Source organism: Pelodiscus sinensis, chromosome 7, assembly GCF_052426305.1.
Source record: "Pelodiscus sinensis isolate ZL-2025 chromosome 7, ASM5242630v1, whole genome shotgun sequence".
Taxonomy (NCBI): Eukaryota; Metazoa; Chordata; order Testudines; family Trionychidae; genus Pelodiscus; species Pelodiscus sinensis.
In genome coordinates, this window is record NC_143058.1 from 6,532,176 (window position 1) to 6,547,880 (window position 15,705).

At 46.9% G+C, this 15,705-nt stretch overlaps 1 protein-coding gene across 1 annotated transcript in view; it reads right to left on the minus strand.

The window, feature by feature from the left end:
• CNTNAP5 (contactin associated protein family member 5) overlaps window positions 1–15,705 on the minus strand; it is a 464,970-nt gene that overhangs the window by 202,403 nt on the left and 246,862 nt on the right. Inside the window, exons 9-10 of the mRNA XM_075933060.2 lie at window positions 14,014–14,163; window positions 10,614–10,785 (exon numbers count right to left, since the gene is read on the minus strand). Of these exons, the coding sequence (XP_075789175.2) occupies window positions 10,614–10,785; window positions 14,014–14,163 (322 nt within the window). The remainder of the gene's footprint in view (window positions 1–10,613; window positions 10,786–14,013; window positions 14,164–15,705) is intronic.

Below are 15,705 nucleotides of genomic sequence, written 5' to 3' on the forward strand. Positions count from 1 at the left end.
CATGCCAGCTCTTCAGCAGCAACATCTTGTACACGTCCAGGATCCTGCACCTCGTATGGGCATCTGGTGCCAGCCATTGCAGCCAGCCAGTTCTGCTTTAGGCTTACGGAGAGAACGTCTAGTCCCACTAGCTGACAATGCCAGCCAATCACCAAGCCGGAAATCCCAAAGCTAATCAGCTACACAGCCGAGTCCGCCGCTTCTGCATATTTATTTTTCTCGTCATTTTATACGTTTTAATAAGCAGTTGCCAGAATTTGCCTCAGCCTCCCTATTCCCATGGAGAGTATTTGCATACATGCACACCTGCACGCCTTCTCTCGCCGGCCTTCCGTGAAGGAAAAGAGGCCGCGTATACACAATAATTAGCACTTACACCGAACCTCTTCTACAATGATCATCTCCATGCATTTTATGGTATGCAGAGCAATTACCATCCGCATTGTGGAGATGGGGAAATGGAAGCCCCGAGGTTACAAAACAAGCTGTATCTCTACTGAACATAAATGGGGCAATTTCCGATTTATATTGGTATGAGAGGAGGCTCTGACCAACGTTGTGTACTGACAAAATGCTAGAAACATAGAGAGGGAAGGGGCCTTGAGCTTTCCTGCCGGTACGGAGGCAGGACCAAGCATACCTTCCACAGTACAGTCTCAATGATGGGACGAAGGGTCTTTACACACATCAGTGAGTAGCGTCGCCCAATACTCCTACCATGTAGGCATCACAGGCATTTTTCAGACCAGGCGTGTGATGTGTCCAAGACTACAGTGTGTCAGTGACCACCGTGAAGTCCGTTGCTATGACCACTCCACTCAACACTACCTCTGACTGGCTTCCACCCAGACACCCTCCTAAGGCAAAGCCATTGTACAGGACTCAAGTTAATAGGCAGGTAATCATGAGAAGGTGCTCTGGTTGGCTGGCCCAGGCTCAGCAGCGTCTGAGAGCTACTCCTTTCAAATGTGCCTTCCTGCAGGGGGTCAGGTACAGCACAATTCTCAGAGGGCTTCCTGAACGATTTTAAACACAAGCCTGGCCTCTTCTCCTGTAACATTACTCACACTGGGTGTGTCTAGACTACATGCCTCCGTTGACGGAGGCATGTAGATTAGACAGATCGGCAGAGGGAAATGAAGCCGCGATTAAAATAATCGCAGCTTCATTTAAATTTAAATGGCTGCCCCGCTCTGCCGATCAGCTGTTTGTCGGCAGATCGGGGCAGTCTGGACGCGCCGCGTCGACAAAGAAGCCTTTCTTGATCGGCACAGGTATGCCTCGTGAAACCAGGTTTACCTGTGCCGATCAAGAAAGGCTTCTTTGTCGACACGGCGCGTCCAGACTGCCCCGATCTGCCGACAAACAGCTGATCGGCAGAGCGGGCAGCCATTTAAATTTAAATGAAGCCGCGATTATTTTAATCGCGGCTTCATTTCCCTCTGCCGATCTGTCTAATCTACATGCCTCCGTCGACGGAGGCATGTAGTTTAGACGTACCCACTGATTCTTCAGATCCCCTAGCCACAAGAAGAGGCCACAGATCCTCCTGAAGGAGAAACCTAAACCATACCCAGCTCTGTCCCACGGGTGCTTTTGTACATTCAGTCAACTAAGGACTCACAAGAGCCTTTTCTTTGTACTTCATGCTTATAAGTCTGTATGAGGGCCTACTAAACCTTGCCGGCTGGCCACTGCTTGGCAGGCCGTGAGTTCTGGCCACTGCTTACCCTGCAAAACTTGCTTGTTTGCCCATCACTTTGCTTTTTCCCCTGCCCCCTTCCGTTTTATCCACCAGCTACATTTGGTCATAAACTAAGATTATAAAGTCTCTTGATGACAACTAGCACTATGGGGCCCTATGTATGCATCAGTGGGCTCCTCTTAATACTACAAAAGAGTTAATAGAGGGATGTAAGACCGGTCATACTGGGTCAGACCAAAGGTCCATCTAGCCTAGTATCCCATCTTCCTACAGTGGCCAATGCCAGATGCCCCAGAGAGAGGGAACACAACAGAGGATCATCAAGTGATCCCTCTCCTGTCATCCCTCCCCTGAGAAACAGAGACAAACACCATTCCTACCTATCCTAGCTAATAGCCATTGGTGGACCTAATCTCCAGGAACTTATCCAGCTCTTTTTTGAACCCTGGTAAAGTCATAGTCTTCACAACATCCTCTGGCAATAATATAACACCACCACTATTAGTTATTATTACTAGATAGATCCCAGTGCTAAGGATGATTGGCATAGATCAGTGTTTCTTAAAGTATGTTCTGCGGCACACCGCAGTTGGAGGTGTTCCACAGAGAGAAGAAAATTCAGAAGGGCCACCCTTAAAGGGACAAGCCTCCTTTTTTTTTCTTTCCTCAACAACTTTTCCCTCAGGGCTTCCTCCCCCTCCCTCCCCCAACAAAAAAAATCCTTGATGTTCCCCATTAAGAAAAAATACTGATTGATGTTCCTCGGTCTTAAAAAGTTTAAGAAACACTGGCATAGATCAAGGAATTGACAAAGGGATGAGGAAATTGTAGGTCACTAAACAAAGTGGTCTAGCTCAATAGTGACTGAAACAAATCTTTTAAGGTATTAATGAGAAGTGTCGTGAACACTCTCAGCCAAGAAGTGCAGGGGGCAATGGGACAGAAAGATGGAAATTGCCTCTCAGGGCTAGCTCTAGTCCCCCAACATTGTGGTTGAGGCTCATTGGTTTGTAAAGATGCACCCACAAGGGGAAGGTGTCTGCTGCCTCTGCTAGTGTTCCACCTGAAGACACCAGGGCTGGCTGTCTACAGCTTTCCATCAGTGTGAAAAACAATGAGAGGGGAGGACAGTCTGTCAGACTGACTGTTGCCTGGGGGGCCAGCATACTTGACTTCCTGCCACACACGCGGCTGCTGTAATTTTTCATCCTGCTGAGTGAGCAGCTTCTGTTATTGAATCGCTGACCCCTTCCAGGCCCTTTTCTGGAGACCACCAGCCGGGGTCAAGAATTCTTCATAAGCTTTTCAAAACATCAAGGAGCCAGTTGTGAGAGAGAGGAGATTGCTAAAACAGTCTCTCAGGCCTGAGATAGGGAGAACCTACAAAGGAAAATCTTCAGCATTTACCTCATGGAGCTCCTGATGCAACTTCCCTTTGTGAGAAACAGGCCTGCTAGGCTGGAGTGTATAACTCAGAGCAGGGGTGGGGAACATCAGGCCCAGGGCCTGGATGCAGCCCCCCGTTTTCCTGGATCCGGCCCCTGAGGCTCAGGTCCTCCTCCCAGCATTGAAGAATTCGTGCTAGCACTCCCTCTCCCTTTTCCCCCGCCTCCCCACCATAGGGCTGGAGCACACAAAGTCGACAAGATTATGCCCACTAGGGCTGTGTCTAGACTGGCCAGTTTTTCCGGAAAAGCAGCTGCTTTTCTGGAAAAACTGGCCAGCTGTCTACACTGGCCACTTGAATTTCCGCAAAAGCACTGACTTCCTACTGTAAGAAATCAGTGCTTTTTGCGGAAATACTATACTGCTCCCATTCGGGCAAAAGTCCCTTTTGGGCCAGTGTAGACAGCTCAGATTTGTTTTCCACAAAAAAGCGAAAATGGCGATCGGGGCTTTTTTGTGGAAAAGTGCATCTAGATTGGCATGGACGCTTTTCCGCAAAATGTGCTTTTGCGGAAAAGTGTCCGTGTCCATCTAAACGCGCTTTTCCGAAAATGCTTTTAACGGAAAACTTTTCCGTTAAAAGCATTTCCGGAAAATCATGCCAGTCTAGACGTAGCCTAGGTGTGTGAGGGGAATGTGGTGGTGTCTTTCTCCTTCTCAGTCGGAGGCTGTATCAATGAGGGCTTGCTTCTCACTTGTGTGTGGCCCCCGACTGATTTTTCTGGGGGTCAGCAGCCCCGACCGAAAAAGGGGTCCCTGCCCCTGACCTAGAGCCTCTGCGAAGCCTGATGATGATCTGTGAAGAATCTGAGTCCATCCCAGCAGAACCGAAGAAGTAAAAGCCCCTCCTCTCTGCTGAACCTGACCCCACTCCCCAGGCCAGAGCACGGCCATCCTCCCTGAGGGAATGAGAAGTCGCTGTATTTCAAGCAGCATTATCTACTGAGCCTGTTTTTACCTCAGATCTTTTGGGTTTCAAATATCCTGCCACAGCACCGAGTGCTCCATGACACCTCCCACTTTCCCCACAGCATCAACCTGAAGCATGCCAGCTGCGTGGTTATAACCTCCTGGGGCTTCAGAGACCTGGGGCATAACATCGAGTCACCATTTCTCCCTTTCCTTGTTTGCCTGTTTCCTCCACCTTGTCTCACCCCCCTTCCCTTTCTCCTTCCCCCCTCCGCACGGTGCAGCAGAGAGGAGGAGCTGGCCTTCAATGCAAATCTATTTTCTCACTCATTTTGTCACTGTAAAAGGGACAAACATCCCCTGCTGGGCGCACATTTTCCTAACCAAGCAGAAATTCCAGCAGGAGAAACAACAAAGACAGCTGTAATTGTGCAAGCCTACTCACCTTGAGAATGGAATGCAGGTGCCTCACAGGATACGGTCCTATTTCTCTTCAGGGGAGTTGTGAGAACAATTGTGTTAAAGGTGATAAGATGCGAGGTACTATGGTAACAGCAGCAAGGTGAATACCTTACTTAGATACACACAAACTAATGTGAACTGTGTGGTGCTTGATAGTTGTAACAAAACCATGTGTCGCACACAACAGAAACAGCTCAACACTTCGAATGCAGTCATGGGGCTAGAACCCAGAATGTTCCCTCCCAAAGCAGTTGCCCCTACCAGCTAAGCTAAAGGAGACTCTGCTTTTCTGCCCCAAGGCAGCACTTCAGACCACTCTAAGGGTATGTCTAGACTACATCCTTCTGTCACCAGAGGGATGTAAATTAGACATACCAAAATTGCTAATGAAGCGGGGATTTAAATATCCCACACTTCATTAGAATAACAATAGCTATCACTTTTTGCCCCTGCGGCAATTTGCCGGCAAAAAGTCTAAGTCTATAAGGGGATCGGTCAACAAGGAAAGACTTTTCCGACCAATCCTGTAAACCTCATTAGCAATTTCGGTATGTCTAATTTACATCCCTCTGGTGATAAAGGGATGTAGTCTAGACATACCCTAAGAGAAGTGGGGAGAGAACAGAATTCGAGCTTTTTGCCTCTCCATCCTTCTCCTGACCTCCTCCCTGCAGTCTTTGGGATTGTGGGCACCCCTGGGGACCCCACCTCTGTGCTGTCATGCGGGTTGGGATTGTGATTGTGGCAGGCATTTATAAAGCTGGAGCAAAGGCCCTTTGTTTCCATCTACCACTCAGGGCAACAGCAAAAGGGCCATTCACAGTGTAGCCATAAGTCTTTACATGCCCCTGTTCATAGAGGTTTCCCTTCTGCACACTTCGTAGTTGGGGGCAATAACAGTATGCAAGAAGACAGGGCACATAGAGGAGAGTTTTCTCATGTATGTAATGCAATGCGTACCGTCAAAATAAGTCATCTCCCTCATCTATGGGTTACTAAGATACTATAGGCTAGATGCTCAGATGGTATAAGTTAGCAAAGCTCTATTGAAATAAATGGAGCCACATCAATTTGCACCAAAGATGGAAGCTCTATAGACCAGAACTCTCTGGCCTGGAAGGAACACGTATGTTCTGGGATCAGAGTCCTGGCACACCACAGACTATGGGAGGACCTGGAACTCAGCACTATGCAGGGAGGGATGGGTGATGCATGGCCCAGCTAGGCTACGGTGGGGTGGGAGCCGGGAAGGGGCTTAGTTGGGTTGAGGGTCTAGGAGCTGGCATGGAGCTCAGTAGGGGGAGCCAGGATGCAGGGGAAGGGTGCGAAGGGCAGGAGCGGGGGGGGCAGAAATGAATGGCTTCCCCTGACCCAGAAAAATCTCTCATCTGTGACCAGTCGGGTCCCAAGGGTGCCAGAGCAAGGAGGTCCAACCTGTAGCGTCACCTAATGCTCTTCAGAAAACAGAACCACACATGCTGATCATGAGGTATTATTCCCTGCTAACCGCTGATTCAAGTTTACCCAGTAAAATGTCTAGGAGCCGTTACTATGCTCTGTGACTCCTGTTTTTAGAATCCAGGAATAAACGAGGCCAACCTACAAGTCGGTAAGAAATAAATTGCTTTCTAAATAGAGACATCTTTCCCAAAAGATGTTTTTGCCTAGATAACGAAGACAAATGACCCATTTACATGTTAATTAAGTTACATAATTCCCACATGTTAAAATTACACAAATACGTGCATTACTGTGTGTGCAGCAATAAATCTTGTCATTAAGAATAGGGAGCTCCCATTTTGGAGGGAAACTGCGGTTACAGAATGTTAATACACATCTTATGACTAGTTAGGCGGACTCAAATTGTACAATTCAGCTCTGGTTCTGGATACAAACTTCCTTGAAGTTCTGGGTGTTCAGTATTTTGGCTTAGTTTGTTACAGAGATGGGATTGTTATTTTCCCTGCCTTGAAAACATCCCTGAATCCCTCCACCTCCCACATTCCCAAATCACCATGAAGATTTGAAAGAAAACACAAAATTCATACTTTACGTGTCACTAACTGTTGCAATTTTTTTTTTAAAGAAAAACACAAAGGTACAGTAATCAAGTCCCCAGACTCTTGAGTAGTTGGGCCTACATCGCTTGTATCGGCTCTTCTACAGCAATACACTTTTACCAGCTTAATTTGTAATTTGCTAAGAGCTGAAACAAAGCAAAGTTTCAACCCAAACCAGTCTGCATGTGCTTAACAAACACACTCAGTTGATGCTGCTCTGGCTGGACAGGAGTGCAAGCCTTTTCAAGATTAACAAAATTCTGAACTCGGTCCTACTGCCTTCCATGGCCTTCCATCCAAAATGTTGCACCATAAAAAACGTGACAACACAGATTTTGGTTGTCTGACTCTTCCCTGCAAGAGCATGTGCCAGGGGTGAAGCATTACTGTCTCATTATTTGTATTTCAACTTATTCTCCCTGCTCGGGGCTCAGCCAATGGTCCTTGCATTTGGGGTCAATCATGCTGGCAAAATAATAGCATCTCCAGATCATTTTTCAGCCTTGCCCTTGTGTGTTTTCAATTCTCTGCTCTTAATTAGATCAACCCGGATTTCAAATGAGACTGCAGCAGCACTGCCATCAGCCTGTAATCTCTCAAAGCCTTTCATAACTTTTTCCACAGTTGCTTTTGTAAGGTTAGTGTCTCTCTGGAGTGCCCCGTCTTGTGGAGCACGTGCTATGTTCTGATCAAAATCCTCTCTAGGCTCAGAATGAATGTTCACACAATCACAAGGTAGTGGGATGCAAATGGAGACAAAGAGACACTCACTCTGAGAATCCCTCTACATTGGAAAGCTGAATCATCCGCATGCTTTCATCAGCCATCTACCCATGGGACTGATGGTGACTCCAGAAGAATTTCTGAACTTCCACAATGTACTTTAGGACCCACTTTTTTTTAAAGATTGTCTTTGTTTCCTCACAAGGTTTCAATAGTGTTCTGCACACCCACGGATCGAAGGGTATGTCTACACTACCACCCTAGTTTGAACTAGGGTGGTTAATGTAGGCAACCGGAGTTGCAAATGAAGCCTGGGATTTGAATTTCCCAGGCTTCATTTGCATGTTGCCGGGCGCCGTCATTTTTAAATACCGGCTAGTTCAGACTCCATGCCCGCGGCTACACGCGGCACAGACTGGGTAGTTCGGATTAGGCTTCCTATTCCGAACTACCGTTACTCCTTCATCCTGGTGGGTTTACAATCTTCTTCCTGGTGGGTTTACACAAGTAGGTAGTGCCTCTGGAATGACGACACAGATACAAGCTCATTAAACAGCACATACATTTTATGGCGCTGCTGATGCCAAAAACACTTTGGCTGGGCAGGAAACACCTTCTTGCCCAACCAGGTCTTCATCTCCAGGTTACTTCCTGAGGCAGGGGTCTTTCCGGTCTAGGAGCAACAAAGAACTTTACAGACTGTCTGTGGCTATGCCATACGTGCAGGTTCAGCCAGTACTGTAACCGTTACATTATTTTTATTGCCTAAATAAATGGTAAAGGACTTTTCTCACACTTTTCTTGGTGGTTGGCTTTTAGCATCTTGGGAACAATACCTCCTGGTTTTGCTTTCAGTTCTCACCATTTGCACTGTACTAGTGCCAGTCGTTATTAGTGAGTTATTAATGTTAGACCAATATTCATGGACTAATGTCAGCTGTGCTTCTTTCAGTTCCTCCTTTAATCTTTCCTCTGTTTCTTTATATGGAGCATCCAAGTTGGGATGCCCTCCAAGATTTCCCTCCCGGCTTATCCAGAACACCTTGTTCAGTTCTGGGAGAAGATTTCATCCAGTTCTCTAGGATCCAAAACACTCAGTCCGAGTGATGGGTTTCATCGCTCAGGTTCTTTTATCTGGTCAATAGCAAAGCTACAGTAGGTTGATCAGATTCATGTGTAGAGGGTGCAAATAGGGCATACCACATATCCAAAGTTACAGACAACCTCTTCCTTTATAGACACTGACACAATATATTTGCTGTTCTTTGAATCACACATTTTTTATTAACTCAGTTTCTGTGTGAGAACTCCTCTTGGTGTATCACGTTCTGTCCACGTGGAACCTGATTCTTACATCCCACGTTTATTTTGTCCACGGTCCTTAACACCAAGCGGCTGTTGCTTATCTTAGCTAGCACTGACATCTTGACTCCATCATTGTTTGTCAAGCCCCTCATTACAATTTAATCTTCCATGTACCTTCTCAATAGATCCACTAAGGAATGAGTTAGTAAGTTACTTTAATCAAGCAAGGCTTAGAACCCAGTGGCAGAAATGGATGGGAACATCTGGAAATGGGTGACAGGAGAGAGATCACGTGAGGATTACCTATTGTGTTCACTCCCTCTAAGGCACCTGCCACTGGCCACTTGTGGCAGACAGGCTACTGGGCTAGATGGACCTTTGGTCTAACCCAGTATGGCCATTATCATGTTCTTCAGAAGTATAACCTGTAAGAGTACTTTTTTTTTAAAGTTGCTGAGTGAGTGGTACACGGAAGGCAGTTGTTATGACATGATCACAGATTGATCTTTGGCTTGCTTGGACACTGAAGATGAAAAGAAACTGCTGGAAAGATTAGGGCAGGCTTATTGTTGTGATTCTATCTCCGTGACAATTACTTTGGAACAGTACACCCATCAAATACATCAGTGTTCTCCTCTTCCATTTCAATAATCAAAAGCATTAAATGGTATATTTGGTCTTTAATCTGAGAAGGCCACTAATCATTTCTATCTTGGTATGATACAACCCTCCGTACAGCAGTATCTCTTTTTATGATTTCATTTCATTTGATCACTTATTTCTTACTGATGTTGTCAGTCTTATTTGGTAGATGGATAAGATTAAATTCACATACTGGCCTTGTTTAATCCTTAGGCATTTGCAACATGGCAACCATTTTGATCCACAGGATTTACAACATTCAGACTTTGGAACTACCACTTAGGGTATTGAAGGAAGATGGCCAACTTGGCTTATAAAGAACCAAATGATTAAGTCGCCTGTCCATCTTCCAGAAGTTTCTAAAATTCCAGAAAAACAAGCCCCACAACTGTTCACCACTCCAGTCAGCCCAATCTCTTCGATATTCATTGAGTTGATTTCAACCACTAGCCCCATCTCAAATCATCAATGACACCATCCAGCTCTATCATCTCTGGGCTTCAAGATCATTCCAAAGCTTTCATAGTTTTCTGAAGCGCCTGAAGGGCATAACAGGAACCTTGATGTTCTTATCTCTTCCAATTTAAGTTTCCAGAAGAAAGTTCCAATTCACAAAATAAAATTAGAACCTTAAGTATGAAAAACTTTAATATCTACTATGTTCACGAAATTACCTCAGAAATACAAACACATCCAAAACATTTGCATGGAGGAGAACACCCATGAACTACCACTGCATTGCATTTTTCCTTACATTAAAACAGTTTCCTCCTCCCACTCTACCTTCAGCCCTGGAAACAGATCCTGAATTGAGCAGAATTCAGAGTAGCATTTTGGCTCAGGTCTGTCCTTGATAGACACAGACACTTGATCATTTTTCCTCCTGTGGACTCTGTAATATGCCAGTGTGATGTGCCAGGCCTCGACTATAAGTGTGGTATGTCGTACAGCCTAACAAGAAAATTGTAAATGATCTATTTAAACAAAACAGTGAGTACATTAAGAAGATGACATGTTTTGATGAATCCAATAAATTTCTCCTTCTCTCTCCCATTCCTTTTAAACTTCAAAGCAATCAAATGTTGTTTATGCATAAAATTTAATTCTTTCACAAAACCGTAGCTTGATTGAATTTGCATACTCTATTTCCTGTGAGCCAGTGTTAAGAGAACCTCTTGCAATTTAAACTATTTCCCTACAGTCCCTCTATTTTTGCAGTGATATTTTCTATTAGTGGCTCTATTATGCTTAATATGTGTAATGCTGGAGGACTAGAATTTTCATTAAAGCAACCGGTACTTATAAACTGCTAGGATGAGGGGGAAAAAACTAAATACAAGAAGAGAAAAGACAATAATTACCTGTCTTTGATGTCACACAGATCAATGTGTAAATCACTAAAATTCCCCAGAGAACCTTGCTGAACTAAAATGAGGTCCTTGGGCTGGTTATCAATAAAGATGAGCCTCATGCAGCCTTGAAAAGCAGTAATGGGATTTAAACACTGGGAATCGGTGAAATTGTCAGGGCACCCTGCGGGACAAAAGGAAGGAAGGGAAAGAAAAAAGAATGAAGAACGTTAAAATGACCGTCTATTTCTGTTGGGACTTCCTGATGGAAGACTTTGTGATCTAATTATTCCTATTGTTTTCTTTCCTTGCCCTGAACACGCTTTTTGTGTTATAAACCCCACGGTAATCCAGAAAGAGAGCAGCCAGGCAAAGACACCAGGTGGAAGAGTTTCGCATGGGTTGAGTGGAGTGAAATGCCCTTTTGTTTCCTTTAAACTGCACAGTTAAAAGTTAACTCCTCCCAGAGCAAAAACCGTGTGGAAATTTAATATTAATAACGGGCCGGATTCTGTCGGGGCTAGGGTGTGGGAAGGGGCTCCGAAGTGGGGATGAGAGGTTGGGAATACGTGTGGGGGATTTGGACTGGAGCAGCAGGCTGTGGAGTGAGGCTCTAGCTGGAGGTGTGGGGCCAGAGATGAGGTTTGGGGTCCAGGAGGAGGCTTCTGGCTGAGGATGAGGGGTTTACAATGTGGGACACGGCTCCAGGCTGGGCAGGGGGTTGGAGTACAGGAGGGGGTGGCAGACTCTGGGAGGGAGTCCGCTTGTGTGAGGGGGCTGGGCCAGGGGATTGAGACACGGGAAGCGGTTGAGGCATGGGAGGAGGTGAAGTGTGTGCACAACCGGGCAGCACTGATCGCAGGCAGCATGTCCCTGTGAAATGGGGACATGTTCCTCTAGCTCCTAGGCAGAGGTGTAGCCAGGCGGCACCATGCGTTGTCCCCACTTCCGCACCTCCCATTGGCCATGGCTTCTGGCCAATGGGAGCTGCAGAGTCAATGCTTGGGGTAGCCACTGTGAGCAAGGGCAGCGCACACCTACATGGCTACCTCTCCACCTCAGAGCAGGAGGGACATGTCTCCACTTCCCAGGAGTTTCATGGAGTCAAGCAGGGAGCCAGCCAGACAACAGCCCGTTCAGCAGTGCAGACCAGAGCCTCCAAGGTCCCTTTTAGTCTGGACATTCCAGCTGAAAACCAGACACCTGGCAACCCTACTGGGAACACCTCTCCTGAGGTCAAGCAGTTTACACACCGGTGGCCTTTTTTCAGCAGGAATGCATTAGACAGCTGCCTTGCTGCACACAACACAGCCAGAGGCAGCCGCGGTGGCCCCACCCAGCTTATCACTTTTATCTCACTGGTCACTCCACTAGGACCTGAGAGACCCAGACACCAAGTCCCACCCTCTGCCGGGTGGTGCTCACTCCGTCTGGACAGCTAGGGGGCAGCACAGAAGGACTGGAGCTAGGGAACTGAGCCTTGGGCATCACACCTCTCAGGTGAGTCTCCGGCCACTGTACTAGTGACCCATTTTCACACTTTTTCCCTCTCTGGCCCACTAAATATGGGACAGAGAGGGAGAAAAAATGACTAATCCAGGATCCACCTGGGAGGTGGCAGAACCTAAGCCCAGCGCGAGCCCCCACACCTATACACACTCTGCCATCCCCTGCCGTTCTAACCACTTTTTGTGGTGCTCTGTGGCTTCAGTAGGAGACCGACATCCAGATGCTTCGAGGGACGCAGCAGTACTGAGGGAACTCTCACCCAGACACAGTAGGCACTGAGTAAGTGGAGGGACCTACAGAGTTTGGAGGGAGTTGTGTGGATTGCAGCGGAGTCAAATGCCTAACGACTAGACGTAGGCATCCATTGTTCAGGCAGCTAAATGCCTTTGTGAATCTGGTCAGGCAGGGGCGAAGTGGACCTGAATGGCTGGGGAGCCCTGGCCGGGTGGGGCAGCAGCTGCATCCACGAGTCCCATCCCCAGGGATCTCCAGTCTGGTGAGGAAGAAACAGGGTCATGGAGGCCAGGGAGCTTTGTCCCCGAGGAGCCCCAGTTGGGCAGGGCAGCAGCGGTACCGGTGTCCTGCATCCCAGACAGTGATCCCTGTTCGGGCAGGGGAGAAGCAGTGCCATGGCAGCTGGGGAGCTCCGTCCTGGGGAGCCCGAGCAGGCTGGAGCCCAGTGACAGTGGGGATGGAGAAGAGCCAACTGCAGGGAGTAGGAGTGTCCTGGGAGGCCAGTAGTAGGGGGCTTCCCCATATCCGGCAAATTCCCTCATTTGGGTGCCGGCCAAGAGAAGTCCGACTTGTATTACCTCACTCCCTTGTATCACTTATAACATGCCATAAAAGGCACTTTTCTGAGCATAAAACCCTTTACATTCGACTTAAAGGCAGAATTTCTGATTTAAACATATGTGGTGTCTCTCATGTCAAATACTTGCAGAAGGATCAGCTTCCTACCAGCCCTGCACTATTACACTCAGCTTAGGGAGGCGCAGAGAGAGATACAGAGGTGCTAAGTGCCTCTCCCAAATGTAGACCCCAGAACCAGAACCCCAGACTCCTGCCTCCTCGTCCCTTGCCTAAAACCATCACGTTGGCCGAAGCATTTCAAAACCATAGAATCATAGAATAATAGGACTGGAAGGGACCTCAAGAGGTCATCGAGTCCAGTCCCCCGCCCTCAAGGCAGGACCAAGCTCCATCTACACCATCCCTGACAGATGTCTATCTAACCTGTTCTTAAATATCTCCAGAGAGGGAGATTCCACCACCTCCCTTGGCAATTTAGTCCAATATTTGACCACCCTATTGACAAATACCCTGCAACTCTTTTATGTGCAGGTCTCCCTCTTCCCTACTCTCTGCGTAGGCTCTGTCACCTCTGTATTCAATGGGGAGGCCAGTCAACTCCTAAATAGGCCAAAGGATGGAACCCTTGCAAATGCAAAGAGCCCACATTCAATGGGGTTGCTTGTGAACAGAGGGGCTCAGCAGAAGGGTTCCTCAAAGAGGCCTCTAATGGTCTCCAAAGTTAATGCAGGGCCGTAGTTATTTAAGGAGCAAAGATGGGGCTGGCATAACAACCATTCAGGGGGAGGACAGCCAGCCTGGCTATGTCATAGCAGGAGCATATTGGCTGTTCACCCCTTTGACTGGTGGGAGCCAAATCTCTTTCACCTACATTGGCTTGTTTGTTGCTTTGTTCTCTCTCATGTTCACTAGAGTCGCCTCCCTCTCCCAGCCCTCTCGTACAACAGACCACGCACTAGTCCTCACCGGGGCAAGACCTTGCCATTCATTGAAGCGCCCGACTCCCTGACACACAATGCAGCAGGGGAATTGGCCTTTCAAAGCTCAGCACCTGGACGGTAAAATCTTGCGTCCATCTCAAACCACCTACCTCCGAAATAGTAGCTGTTCCCGGAATAGATCTGCGAGGGGGTGGTCGCGTGGGCAGCAGAGGCCACGTCATTATCCAGCGTCAGGGTGATGCGATGCCTCCTGGCATTTATGCTAACGGAATGCCAGAGCCCATCATGCAGATGGCTGCCTGGAAGAGACACGTGGAGGGTAAAAGGAGAAGAGGGGAGGGGAGAAGGCAGAAGTGGTGTGCACCAAACCTGCTTCGTGTTCAGTCTTGGAGGTGGGGGGAGAAATGTGAAAGCCTGGCTGGGATTGCAAAGAGCAGAGAGCAGGAAGTAACCAGCTAAGCTGATAAATGGATGCTTCACTGTGAAGTCCATTTTATCTATTTAAGCACTTCGGAGTCAGCTAGAAAGCGGAGAGATTTTTTTCAAGATCTTCTTTAAAGGATTTAGGAATACAAGACCCCACTGTCTTTCAAAAGACTTGTGTTCTTAACCCCCTTCATCACTTGGGAATGCCCCCCCCCCCAGATTAATAAACTCAAAATATTATCTGGCTACCCAACGTGCGTTGGGTTTGCTGATAGCACTCCTTGAAAGCCAAAATTACCACTCTGCCTGGGGGACATTGCTAATTGTCTCTTTCTTTTGCACATCTCCACAAGGCTGGGAACAAAGCTGACCTTTTGCTTCTTGGCTCTGCGAATCCATGTGACTCTTCAAAGATTGTAATATGTAAGATTCCCAGGTCATTTGTACTCACATGTGCTCACTTGTGCTCTACAAGTCACAGGGCACGATTCGGACTGCACTTACACCCATCCAAATTAGAAGTAATTTAACTGCACTCAGTGGAGGGATGCCAGCTTAAAACTGGTGCGAGCGAGATCCGGATTGGACCGCTAATCTTGACTCTTGCTAATGGGCTTCTCACAAACACATTGCTTTTAGAAGAAGCGAAAAGGCTTAACGATAAGTGAAGGCATGCTAACAATTGAAAATTAAATGCCAAAACTGTGTATGTGGGAAATAATTTAATTAAGCACCAGGAAATGAAACTATTTCCATAAAAGCTTTTGATTAAAGTATGCACATTTTCCAGAAAAAATGGACCCATTTCCAACAAAGAATAGGGCCATTTTTAAGTGAAAACATGTAGCTAAAGTTTGAAACTTGTTCAAGAAAATGGGTCAAATTTGTGTGGAAATGGGTCAAAGATGTTTTTGCAGGAGATGGGGATGTCTACAATATTCCAGTGCTTTTTATGTGCCTGTAGCCCTGTTACCGATATTTTGTGCTTTTTCATGCTACGGTCAGGTTAACTATTTCACAACCACATTAAACACCACAATTTGACCTTCTCCAGCTTTCCCATCATCCCGCCTTTCAATGTAGGAGTAAGTGTAATATTTAGCATTTACTCAGGGGACTTGAGCCAGCTTCCTGAAGAATATCTGTACAGAGCTGCCTCCTCCTTTAACCTTTAACTTTTGAGAGCTTCACAAGGTGAACATGGGTTTTATATGACCACCTCATCCCTCTTAAATGTTATCAAATGAAGATTTTTGCTCCCTTTCAAAGTCAGGGCACGTCTAATATAGCAGGGCTGAAGCTGAAATAAGCTACGCAACTTGAGCTATGTCAACGGCGTAGCTGAAGTTGAAATAGCTTATTTTGGCTTTTGGCACTGTCTGCACAGCAGGAATTCCAAGAAAGAGCACTCTTCC